The sequence below is a fragment of the Mus musculus genome, chromosome 8, assembly GCF_000001635.26.
Source record: "Mus musculus strain C57BL/6J chromosome 8, GRCm38.p6 C57BL/6J".
NCBI classification, from domain to species: domain Eukaryota; kingdom Metazoa; phylum Chordata; class Mammalia; order Rodentia; family Muridae; genus Mus; species Mus musculus.
This window is the reverse complement of record NC_000074.6, coordinates 93,498,697-93,513,507: the sequence shown is the minus strand read 5'-3', so window position 1 is coordinate 93,513,507 and position 14,811 is coordinate 93,498,697. Positions and strand designations below refer to the sequence as shown.

At 41.2% G+C, this 14,811-nt stretch overlaps 1 protein-coding gene across 4 annotated transcripts in view; it reads left to right on the top strand.

Annotated features, from left to right (window-relative positions):
• Positions 1-14,445, top strand: part of Ces5a (carboxylesterase 5A) — a 36,817-nt gene extending 22,372 nt beyond the window's left edge. For all 4 annotated transcript variants that reach the window (XM_006531321.3, NM_001003951.3, NM_001381850.1 and 1 more), the window contains 3 exons: positions 11,181-11,330; positions 13,748-13,820; positions 13,899-14,445. In XM_006531321.3, coding sequence (XP_006531384.1) covers positions 11,181-11,330; positions 13,748-13,820; positions 13,899-14,130 — 455 coding nt within the window. In that variant the 3' untranslated portion in view covers positions 14,131-14,445. The remainder of the gene's footprint in view (positions 1-11,180; positions 11,331-13,747; positions 13,821-13,898) is intronic.
• The last annotated feature ends 366 nt before the right edge of the window (positions 14,446-14,811 follow it).

Sequence of the window (14,811 nt, the reverse complement as noted above, 5' to 3'; positions counted from 1 at the left end):
GAGAGTGGAAGACTAATTTAAATGGTTCAAAGGATGCAGAAGGGGGTGAGAGGAATGAAGGGTAGGGGAGGTAGGCGGGTGGGGTTGGGGGGGTATCTGTAGATGCAGTTCAAAACAACCTCAATTCTTTTGTAACAGTTTTGAAGAGATTAACAAACTAATTCTAAAATTCACATGAAAATACCAGAATGGCCAAATCAAACTTGAGCAAGTATAACAAAATTAAAGGAGATACAATTCACTTGATTTTAGGACTTATCCTTGAACTAGGATAATTGAGCAGGCCTTACTCCTCACTGAGAGGCTAAGGGACAGTTGCTGGGGTAGAGAGAATAAATTTTGTGGATGTGGACGCTGGTTGTTTGCCAGTGTTTCAGTGGGTCACCTCACCCAGGCACATATGGGCAGCACTAACTGGGTTAGTAGGTTGTAAAGTTAAAAAATATGAAGTTGGGGGAGGTAAAGAGAGGGCAGGTATAGTCTTATTATATACATGTATAAAATTTTCAAAAATGAGGAAAAATTTTAAAAAAGGAAAGCATATTCCTTTAATCTCAGCACACACGCGTGCGCGCACACACAAATGCATGTAAGCACACATGCACGCTCAAAGGAGTCTAACTGAAAGGACTGTGATGTGAGCTCCTGTTTTTCTTTCCCTGCTTGGTTTGTGTCATTGGTCCCAGAGATTTATGGAAAGCTCAGCTGGCTTACTATGTTATAAGCTGATCACTAAGTAACAGAAAATAGGCCACAGTAACCACTTTATAAAGTTAGTATAGAGCATCAGTAACAACAACAACAACAACAACAACAACTGCAGATCCCCCAAACACAATTCTAGGCAGTTAGTAGGATTAGATTCCATCACTTCCACACCAGAACTTCTGTTGTTGTTGTTGTTGTTGTTTTTTAAATTAAAATAGACAAAGAAACAAGACCTTATTGCTTACATACAGGAAAACCAAATTTTTTGAGGAACTCCGAACATGACAAATACCAAACAAAAACTTCTAAATCAATTATTTTAAATATGGAATGGCAGGTAGGCCAACTGCCGTATCACCACCGCCTGAGTGAAAATTTACCTTTTAAGATATGTTCAAATGTCTAAAGGAAACCATGAATCTAAATTATCACTCAATAGTGGCCATACAGATATAGAATTTATTTCTTAATACTGAGAAGAAACTGAATGTAGTGGAAAGATACACTAGCTGAAATGAACAAGTTATTCCAGGGATCCGTCACAGCTCTGAGCACATGAGGGAAAGAACACAGGCCTTAGCTGTGCCATTTGAGACACTCCGTCTGAAAGAGAAAAGAAGAAAGGAAAATGAGCAGGGCCCAGTGGTCCTGCAGGACTGACTAACTTCTACCATTTTGCTGTTTGTTTTCGATGTCCCTTACAGCAGTTTGCTTTGTTTGTTTGTTTTTTGTTTTTCTCTATGACTGCCTTCTTTTGCAATAGAATTTTCTTTTCTTTTTCCATTTTTTATTAGGTATTTAGCTCATTTACATTTCCAATGCTATACCAAAAGTCCCCCATACCCACCCACCCCCACTCCCCTACCCACCCACTCCCCCTTTTTGGCCCTGGCGTTCCCCTGTTCTGGGGCATATAAAGTTTGTGTGTCCAATGGGCCTCTCTTTCCAGTGATGGCCGACTAGGCCATCTTTTGATACATATGCAGCTAGAGTCAAGAGCTCCGGGGTACTGGTTAGTTCATAATGTTGATCCACCTATAGGGTTGCAGATCCCTTTAGCTCCTTGGGTACTTTCTCTAGCTCCTCCATTGGGAGCCCTGTGATCCATCCATTAGCTGACTGTGGGCATCCACTTCTGTGTTTGCTAGGCCCCGGCATAGTCTCACAAGAGACAGCTACATCTGGGTCCTTTCGATAAAATCTTGCTAGTGTATGCAATGGTGTCAGCGTTTGGATGCTGATTATGGGGTGGATCCCTGGATAAGGCAGTCTCTACATGGTCCATCCTTTCATCTCAGCTCCAAACTTTGTCTCTGTAACTCCTTCCAAGGGTGTTTTGTTCCCACTTCTAAGGAGGGGCATAGTGTCCACACTTCAGTCTTCATTTTTCTTGAGTTTCATGTGTTTAGGAAATTGTATCTTATATCTTGGGTATCCTAGGTTTTGGGCTAATATCCACTTATCAGTGAGTACATATTGTGTGAATTCCTTTGTGAATGTGTTACCTCACTCAGGATGATGCCCTCCAGGTCCATCCATTTGGCTAGGAATTTCATAAATTCATTCTTTTTAATAGCTGAGTAGTACTCCATTGTGTAGATGTACCACATTTTCTGTATCCATTCCTCTGTTGAGGGGCATCTGGGTTCTTTCCAGCTTCTGGCTATTATAAATAAGGCTGCTATGAACATAGTGGAGCATGTGTCCTTCTTACCAGTTGGGGCATCTTCTGGATATATGCCCAGGAGAGGTATTGCTGGATCCTCCGGTAGTACTATGTCCAATTTTCTGAGGAACCGCCAGACGGATTTCCAGAGTGGTTGTACAAGCCTACAATCCCACCAACAATGGAGGAGTGTTCCTCTTTCTCCACATCCTCGCCAGCATCTGCTGTCACCTGAATTTTTGATCTTAGCCATTCTGACTGGTGTGAGGTGGAATCTCAGGGTTGTTTTGATTTGCATTTCCCTGATGATTAAGGATGTTGAACATTTTTTCAGGTGCTTCTCTGCCATTCGGTATTCCTCAGGTGAGAATTCTTTGTTCAGTTCTGAGCCCCATTTTTTAATGGGGTTATTTGATTTTCTGAAGTCCACCTTCTTGAGTTCTTTATATAGGTTGGATATTAGTCCCCTATCTGATTTAGGATAGGTAAAGATCCTTTCCCAATCTGTTGGTGGTCTCTTTGTCTTATTGATGGTGTCTTTTGCCTTGCAGAAACTTTGGAGTTTCATTAGGTCCCATTTGTCAATTCTCGATCTTACAGCACAAGCCATTGCTGTTCTGTTCAGGAATTTTTCCCCTGTGCCCATATCTTCAAGACTTTTCCCCACTTTCTCCTCTATAAGTTTCAGTGTCTCTGGTTTTATGTGAAGTTCTTTGATCCATTTAGATTTGACCTTAGTACAAGGAGATAAGTATGGATCGATTCGCATTCTTCTACATGATAACAACCAGTTGTGCCAGCACCATTTGTTGAAAATGCTGTCTTTCTTCCACTGGATGGTTTTAGCTCCCTTGTCGAAGATCAAGTGACCATAGGTGTGTGGGTTCATTTCTGGGTCTTCAATTCTATTCCATTGGTCTACTTGTCTGTCTCTATACCAGTACCATGCAGTTTTTACCACAATTGCTCTGTAGTAAAGCTTTAGGTCAGGCATGGTGATTCCACCAGAGGTTCTTTTATCCTTGAGAAGAGTTTTTGCTATCCTAGGTTTTTTGTTATTCCAGATGAATTTGCAAATTGCTCCTTCTAATTCGTTGAAGAATTGAGTTGGAATTTTGATGGGGATTGCATTGAATCTGTAGATTGCTTTTGGCAAGATAGCCATTTTTACAATATTGATCCTGCCAATCCATGAGCATGGGAGATCTTTCCATCTTCTGAGATCTTCTTTAATTTCTTTCTTCAGAGACTTGAAGTTTTTATCATACAGATCTTTCACTTCCTTAGTTAGAGTCATGCCGAGATATTTTATATTATTTGTGACTATTGAGAAGGGTGTTGTTTCCCTAATTTCTTTCTCAGCCTGTTTATTCTTTGTGTAGAGAAAGGCCATTGACTTGTTTGAGTTAATTTTATATCCAGCTACTTCACCGAAGCTGTTTATCAGGTTTAGGAGTTCTCTGGTGGAATTTTTAGGGTCACTTATATATACTATCATATCATCTGCAAAAAGTGATATTTTGACTTCCTCCTTTCCAATTTGTATCCCCTTGATCTCCTTTTGTTGTCGAATTTCTCTGGCTAATACTTCAAGTACTATGTTGAAAAGGTAGGGAGAAAGTGGGCAGCCTTGTCTAGTCCCTGATTTTAGTGGGATTGCTTCCAGCTTCTCTCCGTTTACTTTGATGTTGGCTACTGGTTTGCTGTAGATTGCTTTTATCATGTTTAGGTATGGGCCTTGAATTCCTGATCTTTCCAGAACTTTTATCATGAATGGGTGTTGGATCTTGTCAAATGCTTTTTCTGCATCCAACGAGATGATCATGTGGTTTTTGTCTTTGAGTTTGTTTATATAGTGGATTACATTGATGGATTTTCGTATATTAAACCATCCCTGCATTCCTGGAATAAAACCTACTTGGTCAGGATGGATGATTGTTTTAATGTGTTCTTGGATTCGGTTAGCGAGAATTTTATTGAGGATTTTTGCATCAATATTCATAAGAGAAATTGGTCTGAAGTTCTCTATCTTTGTTGGATCTTTCTGTGGTTTAGGTATCAGAGTAATAGTGGCTTCATAAAATGAGTTGGGTAGAGTACTTTCTACTTCTACCTTGTGAAAAAGTTTGTGCAGAACTGGAATTAGATCTTCTTTGAAGGTCTGATAGAACTCTGCACTAAACCCGTCTGGTCCTGGGCTTTTTTTGGCTGGGAGACTATTTATAACTGCTTCTATTTCTTTAGGGGATATGGGACTGTTTAGAAGGTCAACTTGATCCTGATTCAACTTTGGTACCTGGTATCTGTCCAGAAAATTGTCCATTTCGTCCAGGTTTTCCAGTTTTGTTGAGTATAGCCTTTTGTAGAAGGATCTGATGGTGTTTTGGATTTCTTCAGGATCTGTTGTTATGTCTCCCTTTTCAGTTCTGATTTTGTTAATTAGGATTTTGTCTCTGTGCCCTCTAGTGAGTCTAGCTAAGGGTTTATCTATCTTGTTGATTTTCTCAAAGAACCAACTCCTCGTTTGGTTAATTCTTTGAATAGTTCTTCTTGTTTCCACTTGGTTGATTTCACCCCTGAGTTTGATTATTTCCTGCCGTCTACTCCTCTTGGGTGAATTTGCTTCCTTTTTTTCTAGAGCTTTTAGATGTGTTGTCAAGCTGCTAGTATGTGCTCTCTCCCGTTTCTTCATGGAGGCACTCAGAGCTATGAGTTTCCCTCTTAGAAATGCTTTCATTGTGTCCCAAAGGTTTGGGTACGTTGTGGCTTCATTTTCATTAAACTCTAAAAAGTCTTTAATTTCTTTCTTTATTCCTTCCTTGACCAAGGTATCATTGAGAAGAGTGTTGTTCAGTTTCCACGTGAGTGTTGGCTTTCTGTTATTTTTTTTGTTATTGAAGATCAGTCTTAGTGCATGGTGATCTGATAGGATACATGGGACAATTTCAATATTTTTGAATGTGTTGAGGCCTGTTTTGTGACCTATTATGTGGTCAATTTTGGAGAAGGTACCATGAGGTGCTGAGAAGAAGGTATATCCTTTTGTTTTAGGATAAAATGTTCTGTAGATATCTGTCAGATCCATTTGTTTCATCACTTCTGTTAGTTTCAGTGTGTCCCTGTTTAGTTTCTGTTTCCATGATCTGTCCATTGGTGAAAGTGCTGTGTTGAAGTCTCCCACTATTATTGTGTGAGGTGCAATGTGTGCTTTGAGCTTTACTAAAGTTTCTTTAATGAATGTGGCTGCCCTTGTATTTGGAGCATAGATATTCAGAATTGAGAGTTCCTCTTGGAGGATTTTACCTTTGATGAGAACAAAGTGCCCCTCCTTGTCTTTTTTGATGACTTTGGGTTGGAAGTCAATCTTATCAGATATTAGGATGGCTACTCCAGCTTGTTTCTTCATACCATTTGCTTGGAAAATTGTTTTCCAGCCTTTTATTCTGAGGTAGTGTCTATCTTTTTCTCTGAGATGTGTCTCCTGTAAACAGCAAAATGTTGGGTCTTGTTTGTGTAGCCAGTTTGTTAGTCTATGTCTTTTTATTGGGGAGTTGAGACCATTGATGTTAAGAGATATTAAGGAAAAGTAATTGTTGCTTCCTGTTATTTTTGTTGTTAAAGTTGGCATTCTGTTCTTGTGGCTGTCTTCTTTTAGGTTTGTTGAGGGATTACCTTCTTGTTTTTTCTAGGGCATTGTTCCCGTTCTTGTATTGGTTTTTTTCTGTTATTAACCTTTGAAGGGCTGGATTCGTGGAGAGATAATGTGTGAATTTGGTTTTGTCGTGGAATACTTTGGTTTCTCCATCTATGGTAATTGAGAGTTTGGCTGGGTATAGTAGCCTGGGCTGGAATTTGTGTTCTCTTAGTGTCTGTATAACATCTGTCCAGGCTCTTCTGGCTTTCATAGTCTCTGGTGAAAAATCTGGTGTAATTCTGATAGGCTTGCCTTTGTATGTTACTTGACCTTTTTCCCTTACCGCTTTTAGTATTCTATCTTTATTTAGTGCATTTGTTGTTCTGATTATTATGTGTCGGGAGGAATTTCTTTTCTGGTCCAGTCTATTTGGAGTTCTGTAGGCTTCTTGTATGTTCATAGGTATCTCTTTCTTTATATTTGGGAAGTTTTCTTCAATAATTTTGTTGAAGATGTTTGCTGGTCCTTTGAGTTGAAAATCTTCATTCTCATCCACTCCTATTATCCGTAGGTTTGGTCTTCTCATTGTGCCCTGGATTTCCTGGATATTTTGAGTTAGGATCTTTTTGTATTTTCCATTTTCTTTGATTGTTGTGCCGATGTTCTCTATGGAATCTTCTGCACCTGAGATTCTCTCTTCCATCTCTTGTATTCTGTTGCTGATGCTCAAATCTATGGTTCCAGATTTCTTTCCTAGGGTTTCTATCTCCAGTGTTGCCTCACTTTGAGTTTTCTTTATTGTTTCTACTTCCCTTTTTATGTCTAGTATGGTTTTGTTCATTTCCATCACCTGTTTGTATGTTTTTTCCTCTTTTTCTGTAAGAACTTCTACCTGTTTGATTGTGTTTTCCTGTTTTTCTTTAAGGACTTGTAACTCTTTAGCAGTGTTCTCCTGTATTTCTTTAAGTGATTTATTAAAGTCCTTCTTGATGTCCTCTACCATCATCATGAGATATGCTTTTAAATCTAGGTCTAGGTTTTCGGGTGTGTTGGTGTGCCCTGGACTGGGCGAAGTGGGAGTGCTGGGTTCTGATGATGGTGAGTGGTCTTGGTTCCTGTTAGTAGGATTCCTACGTTTACCTTTCGCCATCTGGTAATCTCTGGAGTTAGTAGTTATAGTTGACTCTGTTTAGAGATTGTTCTTCTGGTGATTCTGTTACCGTCTCTCAGCAGACCTGGGAGACAGATTCTCTCCTCTGAGTTTCAGTGCTCAGAGCACTCTCTGCTGGCAAGCTCTCTTACAGGGAAGGTGCGCAGATATCTTGTTTTTGGACCTCCTCCTGGTCGAAGAAGAAGGCCCAAAACAGGGCCTCTCTCAGAAGCTGTGTTGCTTTGGCAGTTCCCAGAAGCTGTCAGCTTCTGTGGTGCAGACTCTCACCTGTGCAGACTAAAATCCTAAGTTCCAGGGAGTCCTGGAACCAAGATGGTGACCGATGCTCCTGAGGCTGAGGCCGCCTCCCGAGCCAGGCGGACACCTGTCCTCTGGTCCGGACAGTGGCCGGCTGTCTGCGGCCCGCCAAGGGTGCTGCCTCAGCGGCTCTGTGCTTCTGCCCGTCCCAGAAGCTGTCTGGTTCTCTGGCGCACCCTCTAACCTGTTCAGACTAATTTCCTAAGTTCTGCTGAGTCCCGGAACCAAGATGGCGACCGCTGCTGCTGAGGCTGAGGCCGCCTCCCAATCCAGGTGGACACCTGTCCTCTCTCGCAATAGAATTTTCTAGGGCATAAATTCTCATCCCCTCTTGCTTTTTTTAACCGGGAAATTTTTAGTTATTTTCTAAATTAATGTTGAAAATTGAAATTCACAACTCAAGTTATAATAATCAAATTCAAGTTATTATCAATTTACCCTTGATAGCAGAAAACTTTTATGCTATCAAGACTGAATTTATATCTCCCTATATCATATCTTTCTAACAAACAATTTACAATTGTTTTTTGAGACTGTCTTTAAAATCATTTAGGTAAGGGGATGTTGTGAACAAGAATGGGTTAAGAGCGACTTCCACATTTACTTACACACTTAGTTTTACTGTATTATTGGCCTTTTCATGTGGATTTGAAATGCTTTCTGCATTCTTTCGTCGCAGCTTAAAATCTTTAAAGGACTCCCTTTCCTTCTCTGGTAAGTTTGTTAGCTATATCCTGTATACTTGGAAATGTCATAATTTCTCCTTCTTTTCCGAATGACAGTTTTACCCAGATATTTGACTCTTGGTTAGCAGCCATGGCACTTTAAATATGTCTTCCCCATGCTTTCTGACCACCATCGTTTCATTTGATAGATCCTATGATAATCTGATTCGCAGATGACAAGTACCAACTCATCCTGTGTCCTTGAAGTGCCTTTATTTTATCTCTGGCTTTAGATACCATGCGTCTCTTGGTGGTCTCTAAGTTTGTCCTCTATGGGGGTTGTTGGCATTCTTGGATGCCAGACTTTCAACAACTTTGGAACAGGAAATAGGGCAAGACATAGTGGAGGACATTATAAAAGGGCAACTACACCAAGAAGGCATCACAATTAAGAACCTTCATGCATTGTAGGACAGAGCCAAAGAATATATGAAGTGAATGTGACAGAAAAAGCTTGAAGGGATAGTTTTATTATAATAGTTGGAGACCTTAACATCTGACTTCCAGTGACAGAACACTTATGCAAGGTATTGAAGAGGGAAATAGATGAGACAACTATAAATCAGCCATTAAGAACATTTCATCTGACAGCTATCAGAGTCTCCAGTTCTCTCTTGTACATGCAATACACAGGATAAACTACACATTTGACCACAGAAGAAATCTCAGTGAATCCAAGAAGGTGGAATGTGATCACAGTGGTGTGAAATCAGAAATCAACAAGAAGAAATATGAAAACTTAAACATGCAAAAAAAATCAAACAACATAGTTTTCATATTTAAAGTATTATGTCAAAATAGGTACGACCAAACATTTAGTACTTTAACCATTTTATATATTTCCTGTAAATGAAATGCAAAATTTGTCATTTTTGTCTAGCTTATTAACATAATGCCTCAAGGTTCATCTATGCACTACCACATATGAGAATTTCTTTCTCAGGCTGAGAAATACTCTTTGCCTATATATACCATGTTTGTTTATGCACTCATAAATGGTCCTTTGAGCGGATCTATCTTTTGATTATGGTGAATAATGCTGTTTTATCATGAGTCTAGAGCTACCCATTCTTTTAGATGCATATTCCTGGACCTCACAATCATTTTATCTTTGGAAGAACTGTGTGTTACTCTCACAATGGCTGTGATGATTTTCATACCCTCCACTGAGCATGAGAACAGCAGCCCCTCTGCTGCACCAACACCTGCTTCCTGCAGTTGCTGAAGGAATAAGTATCATGTACATGTATGCCTGGATGAAGTGTTGTTGTTCAACTATGGTGTTGATATGTGTTTCTCCAATGGTTAGACAAGGTCGGGATGTTCCCATATGCTTTTCAGACATTTTCAAATTAAGTTTTTGTTTGTTTGTTTGTTTTTTAAAAAAATACACTGGCTGGGCAGTGGTGCCTTTAATCCCAGCACTTGGGAGGCAGAAGCAGGTGGATTTCTGAGTTCGAGGCCAGCCTGGCCTACAGAGTGAGTTCCAGGACAGCCAGGGATACACTGAGAGACCCAAAACCAAACCAAACCAAACCAAACCAAACCAAACCAAACCAAACCAAACCAAACCAAACCCAACCAAACCAAAAACAACAACAACAACAACAACAACAACAACAACAAACAAACCACAAAACAATGGATGTCATGGTGAGATTTCCATATATGAATATCATTGATTCTCCCCCCACACATATCCATCTCCCTGCCCTATCCTATTCTGTAGCTTGCTCCCTTCCTCCCCTTAAACAACTGCTCTTATGCCTCCTGTCTCCTCACCTTTCCTCTCTTTTGATATCCCTCCATATGTATGTGTGTGTTTATAAAGAATCACACACACACACACACACACACACACCACATGTAAGAGAAAATGTGGAATATTTTCCAAACATTTTCATGTTTCTTAGCAAAATGTCTGTGTAATTTCTTTGCTCTTCTTTTCTTTTAATTGAGAATTTTTTTTGTTCTAGAAATTCTTTGTATATTTCTATTGTACAGACTACTGTATAAATCCTTGTACAGACTAACTCCATTTGAGATATGATTTGCAAGTATTGGCAATAATTTATAAGATGTGCTATAGGTTGATTTCTTTCTCTGTTGATGTATAGCAGGATGCTGATTTTAAATGTTGATGCATATTGCCTCACTGATGTTATCTTTGTTAACTGTATATTTTATGTTGTATCTTAGAAACCACTGCCAAATGCAAGGCAGCAGGAATTAAAGAGAGTCTCTCTCTCTCTGTCTCTGTCTCTCTGTCTCTCTCTCTCTCTCTCTCTGTGTTGGGCTAATGGACATATTCTGTATGGTGAGTAAATGATTATGCATAAATTTACAAAAGCTCCTCAAATTCTACATTTGAAGTAGGTGCATTTGACTATTTGAGAAGGAAACATGAGGAGAGGGAACGAAATAAGCATAAGGCAGATGTATCATGCTGTCTTGTTGGAAGAGATGCCAAGAAGTGAGCCAGCAACTGGAGGAAAATTTGAGAGCAAGTGTGTGTTTTCGCATGTGAGTGCCTGTGTGCTCGAGTATGTCTGTGTGATGTAGATGTGTCTCCTTAGTAGAAGGAGATGGGATGGTTGCATATGTGTAGACTGTTTTGGAAAGAGGGAAATTCTGGATACTTCCAATCATCTGAACCAGGGTGAATGACAGGAAGTTTGTTTGTTTGTTTAGTTTTTTTGTTTTTTTGGAATTCTTTCCTTCTCAGCTTGTACTTAGGGTTGTCAGTCACATCTTTGTCACTAGGGGTAAGGTGACTGCCATAGAGGGTAATTTCAGCCTCAAATAAGGAAGAAAGGGGGAGAAGAAGAAAGGAAGGTAGGCAGGCAGGCAGGCAGGCAGGCATGCAGGCTGGTTTATGTAACCTCTCTGAGCTAGAACACCTATGGGTCTGTAAATTTGGCCTTGACAGGTAGGGATGCAGGGCCATGCCTGCCTGATGTTTTTTGCCTTTTTTTTCAGATTCTGGTGGACCTGTCTATTTTTATGAGTTTCAGCACAGACCCCATTGCTTTCAAAACTCAAGGCCAGCCTTCGTGAAGGCTGACCACACAGACGAAATCCGCTTCGTTTTTGGAGGCCCTTTCCTGAAGGGCGACGTGGTCATGTTTGGTGAGTTTGGTGGTTGTGGGCTCTTCTCGCAGGAACATGGAATGTTTGAAAAGCTGTGAGAAGAGTCAATTCCTGAACTGCTTATGTAAAGTGCCCTGCTCATCCCACCCCACCCCTCTGTGCAAGAGTCAGTAAGAGCTGAGCGCTGAGCGGATGGGATTTCATATGCTCAGCGGTTTACAAGTGTATACATGTTACACAAGCGTGCGCGCACTCACACACACACACACACACACACACACACACACACACACACACAGAGGGTGGAAGAGGAGAGGAAGAAGGGGAGGGGAGGGAGATACTGAAAAGTTACAAGCAAATTCCCCATAGGAGGATTGCTAAAACATTTAGTTTAAAACACCATGAAATGGAGGCCCTTAATTCAACGTTTGACGGAGGATAGAGCTTTCGTTGAGATTTGTGGATTGTGGTTTAGTCGTTTTGTTTATCTATCCATCCTCATTTTATAGATAATGGTGATGGAGCTACCCCTAAGGTGTTTTTTATTTCTGTTTGTTCTCTTTGTTTGTTTTTTGTTGTTGTCTTTTAAGGATGAAGCTAAATGATTGCCATAAAGCAAACAGTGGGAACTTAATACATGCTTTTCCTCAGCAGTGGCCTCACACTCCGGGTGAAGAGAGGCCTCTCCAAGCTGGAAACAATGATTAGCCTTAGTGTTGGGGAGGTAAATTCCTTAGACTCTAGAGTCTATGAAGTCTGTACGACAAAAACAAGCTAATAAAAACTTGAACTTGAATGGAAAAGTAGACATGTGGGTGGCCTTTAATGTAGGCAGCCCGTTCAATTTCAGACAAGGCAGGAGAGCAGCAGGCTATCCTTGGCTGGTGAATCATTCTATCCTAAATCAATTCTGGTTTGGAAGAATGGTACATTTTAGCTGGTCTATTCTAGCAGGTGCGGGGAACAGACAATTTCATATGTTAGAAGAAAACCATCAACATTTACAGTGTGAACAGTCCTTAGCCTAGCAATTCTGTGTGCAGAGGTTTTGGGTAATTATATCCACATGTGCGAAAGCATAAAAACATACACAAAAAATTGCCTTCTCCAATAAAGATGAGATATCATGTAAATACCAGTGGAATGTTGGATACACATGCTACCTTTTATACTTATGTGCAATTAATTGCACATACACATGTTTGAACACTGAGCATATTATAAGTTTGTAAAAACAACTGGCAGATTAACAGCTGACAATGTAGAACTTTAGATACAATTTCCAGATCCAACTTCTACAGTGAGAACTGTTGGTATTCTGTCTAAACTCCACCCCCACAGTTCCTGGCAGTAGCCAGGTGTGCTCCTCCCCACAATTACCTGGCAATAGTCAGGTAGACTTGGTCCACTATAAAAGGGGCTGCTTGGCCCCTCCTCTCCCTCATACATCTTGCCTCTCCTCTTGCCTCTTGCCCCCTTACAACCCATTCCCTTCCCCTCTTCTCCACGTGGCCTTGGCTGGCCTCTCCTTCTCTACTCTCTTCTTCTCTCTGCTTTTCTCTGCCTCTACTACTCTCTTAACTCCCTTACCTATGCCCTAAATAAACTCTATACTATACTATACTATACTATACTATACTATACTATACTATTCTGGTGTGTGTCTGGTCCCTCAGGGGGAAGGGATGCCTCAGCATGGGCACCCTCTTTCCCCCACACCCCGCCAGAACACATTCTTATAGCTCTTTCTCTTTTTATGATCACAACAAGAACAAGGTGCAGAACGTGCCCATGCAGGAACAAATGCATAGAGAGGTGTGTCTACCTGTGCCATGTGCCCATCTTCCTAAATGGATCCAAAACATTGATACCAGTGCTTGCCTTTGATCTGGCAGCTAAGTTTCTGCAGGGAAGTGATAAGATTTACCTGTCCCGTGTGAGTTATAGCAAGTGAGGGAGAAGTGATTTACGTGTGTGTGTAGGGGAAGGGGTTGCCGATGCTATATGTAAAATGACATTGTTTTATAGATAGTCTGTAATATCTTTGGAATTTATTATTGTCCTGGGGCATCTTGGAAACAACCTTTAGCAGATAGTAGTGAATGGCTGGAGAGACAGAGAGAGACAGAGAGAGACACAGAGAGAGACAGAGAGAGTCAAAGAAACTAAGAGACAGAGAGACATAGAGAAACAGAGACAGTCACACACACACACACACACACACACACAGAGAGAGAGAGAGAGAGAGAGAGAGAGAGAGAGAGAGAGAGAGAGAGAGAGAGCTCTGCGTCCAAATGGGAATGGGTAGAGCAGAGGACCAATGAGAAAGGTGTGCTCAGCCTGCATTGTATGGAAACCAGGATTCCTTGTGAGGTGCCGGACTGGGCTCAGGGATAGAAGGCGTCTTGGGATCGTTGTGAAGCAGGTAAGCAGTTGTTTCTGTTCATCTCCTCCAGAGGAAGCCACCGAGGAAGAGAAGTTGCTAAGCAGGAAGATGATGAAATACTGGGCTAACTTTGCCAGGAGCGGGTGAGTGAGCCAGCCAGCCTCCCTGCAGTTGGTTGTCTGAGGATGGCTATCTTACTGGATGACTGCTCTCACTTCCAGGGATCCTAACGGTGCCGACCTGCCTCCGTGGCCAGTCTATGATGAGAATGAACAGTACCTGGAACTGGATGTGAACATCAGCACTGGGCGGAGACTGAAAGACCAGAGGGTGGAGTTTTGGACAGACACCCTCCCCCTGATCCTGTCTGCTTCCAAAGCGCTGCTCAGTCCCACGTTCTCCTTAATCCTCCTATCACTACTGTCGCCTGTCCTTCTCTCCGCTGCTTCTTAGAAGTCATCAGTATTTGGTTCTGATTTTCTTCTGTCGAAGTTTCTCCCTCAGCCATTATCCCTGTTCCCAGCTGAGCTGCTTTCCTGGGGATTTCTGTGCGCTAATCTGCTTTAGCTGGTGTTTTATGGGCTTAGGGATGAACCTCATAAAATTCTTTTCAACATCAAAAAAAAAAAAAAAGAAAAGAAAAGAAAAATTCAATTTGTCTTGGAAGGTAATGAAATTTTCTCAATGAGTCTGGAGGAGGGCTGGCCCATTACTTGTCACAGAATGATCCCATTACTCATATGAAATAAAACCAGAATGCAAAATGTATGCAGGGAACACAATTTAATTTGTTCTCATAAATCCCCTTCTACTACCCCTTCCCCCAGCACTCAGGATGCAGCTATCGGATACAATAGGAGTCCTTTAGCCCCAGTGTAGTGTAGCTTTTAGTATGAGCCACGTCTTGGCACCTCTTGGTTTGAGCTGTGTCTTAGTGGGATGTGTGGGGGAGGGGCACCTGCTGGGAAGGTTCTGCTCTGACATCATTCAAGGTCCAGGGGTGTGGAGGTCTAAAGCCAGACAGCAAGGGTCAGGCCAAGGACAAGAAGAAAGGAGGCTTCGATGATGTGGTTAAAGGTGATTCCCCAATTCATCAAAGCTACGCCAAGTGCATCATATATGCCAGGTATGTCC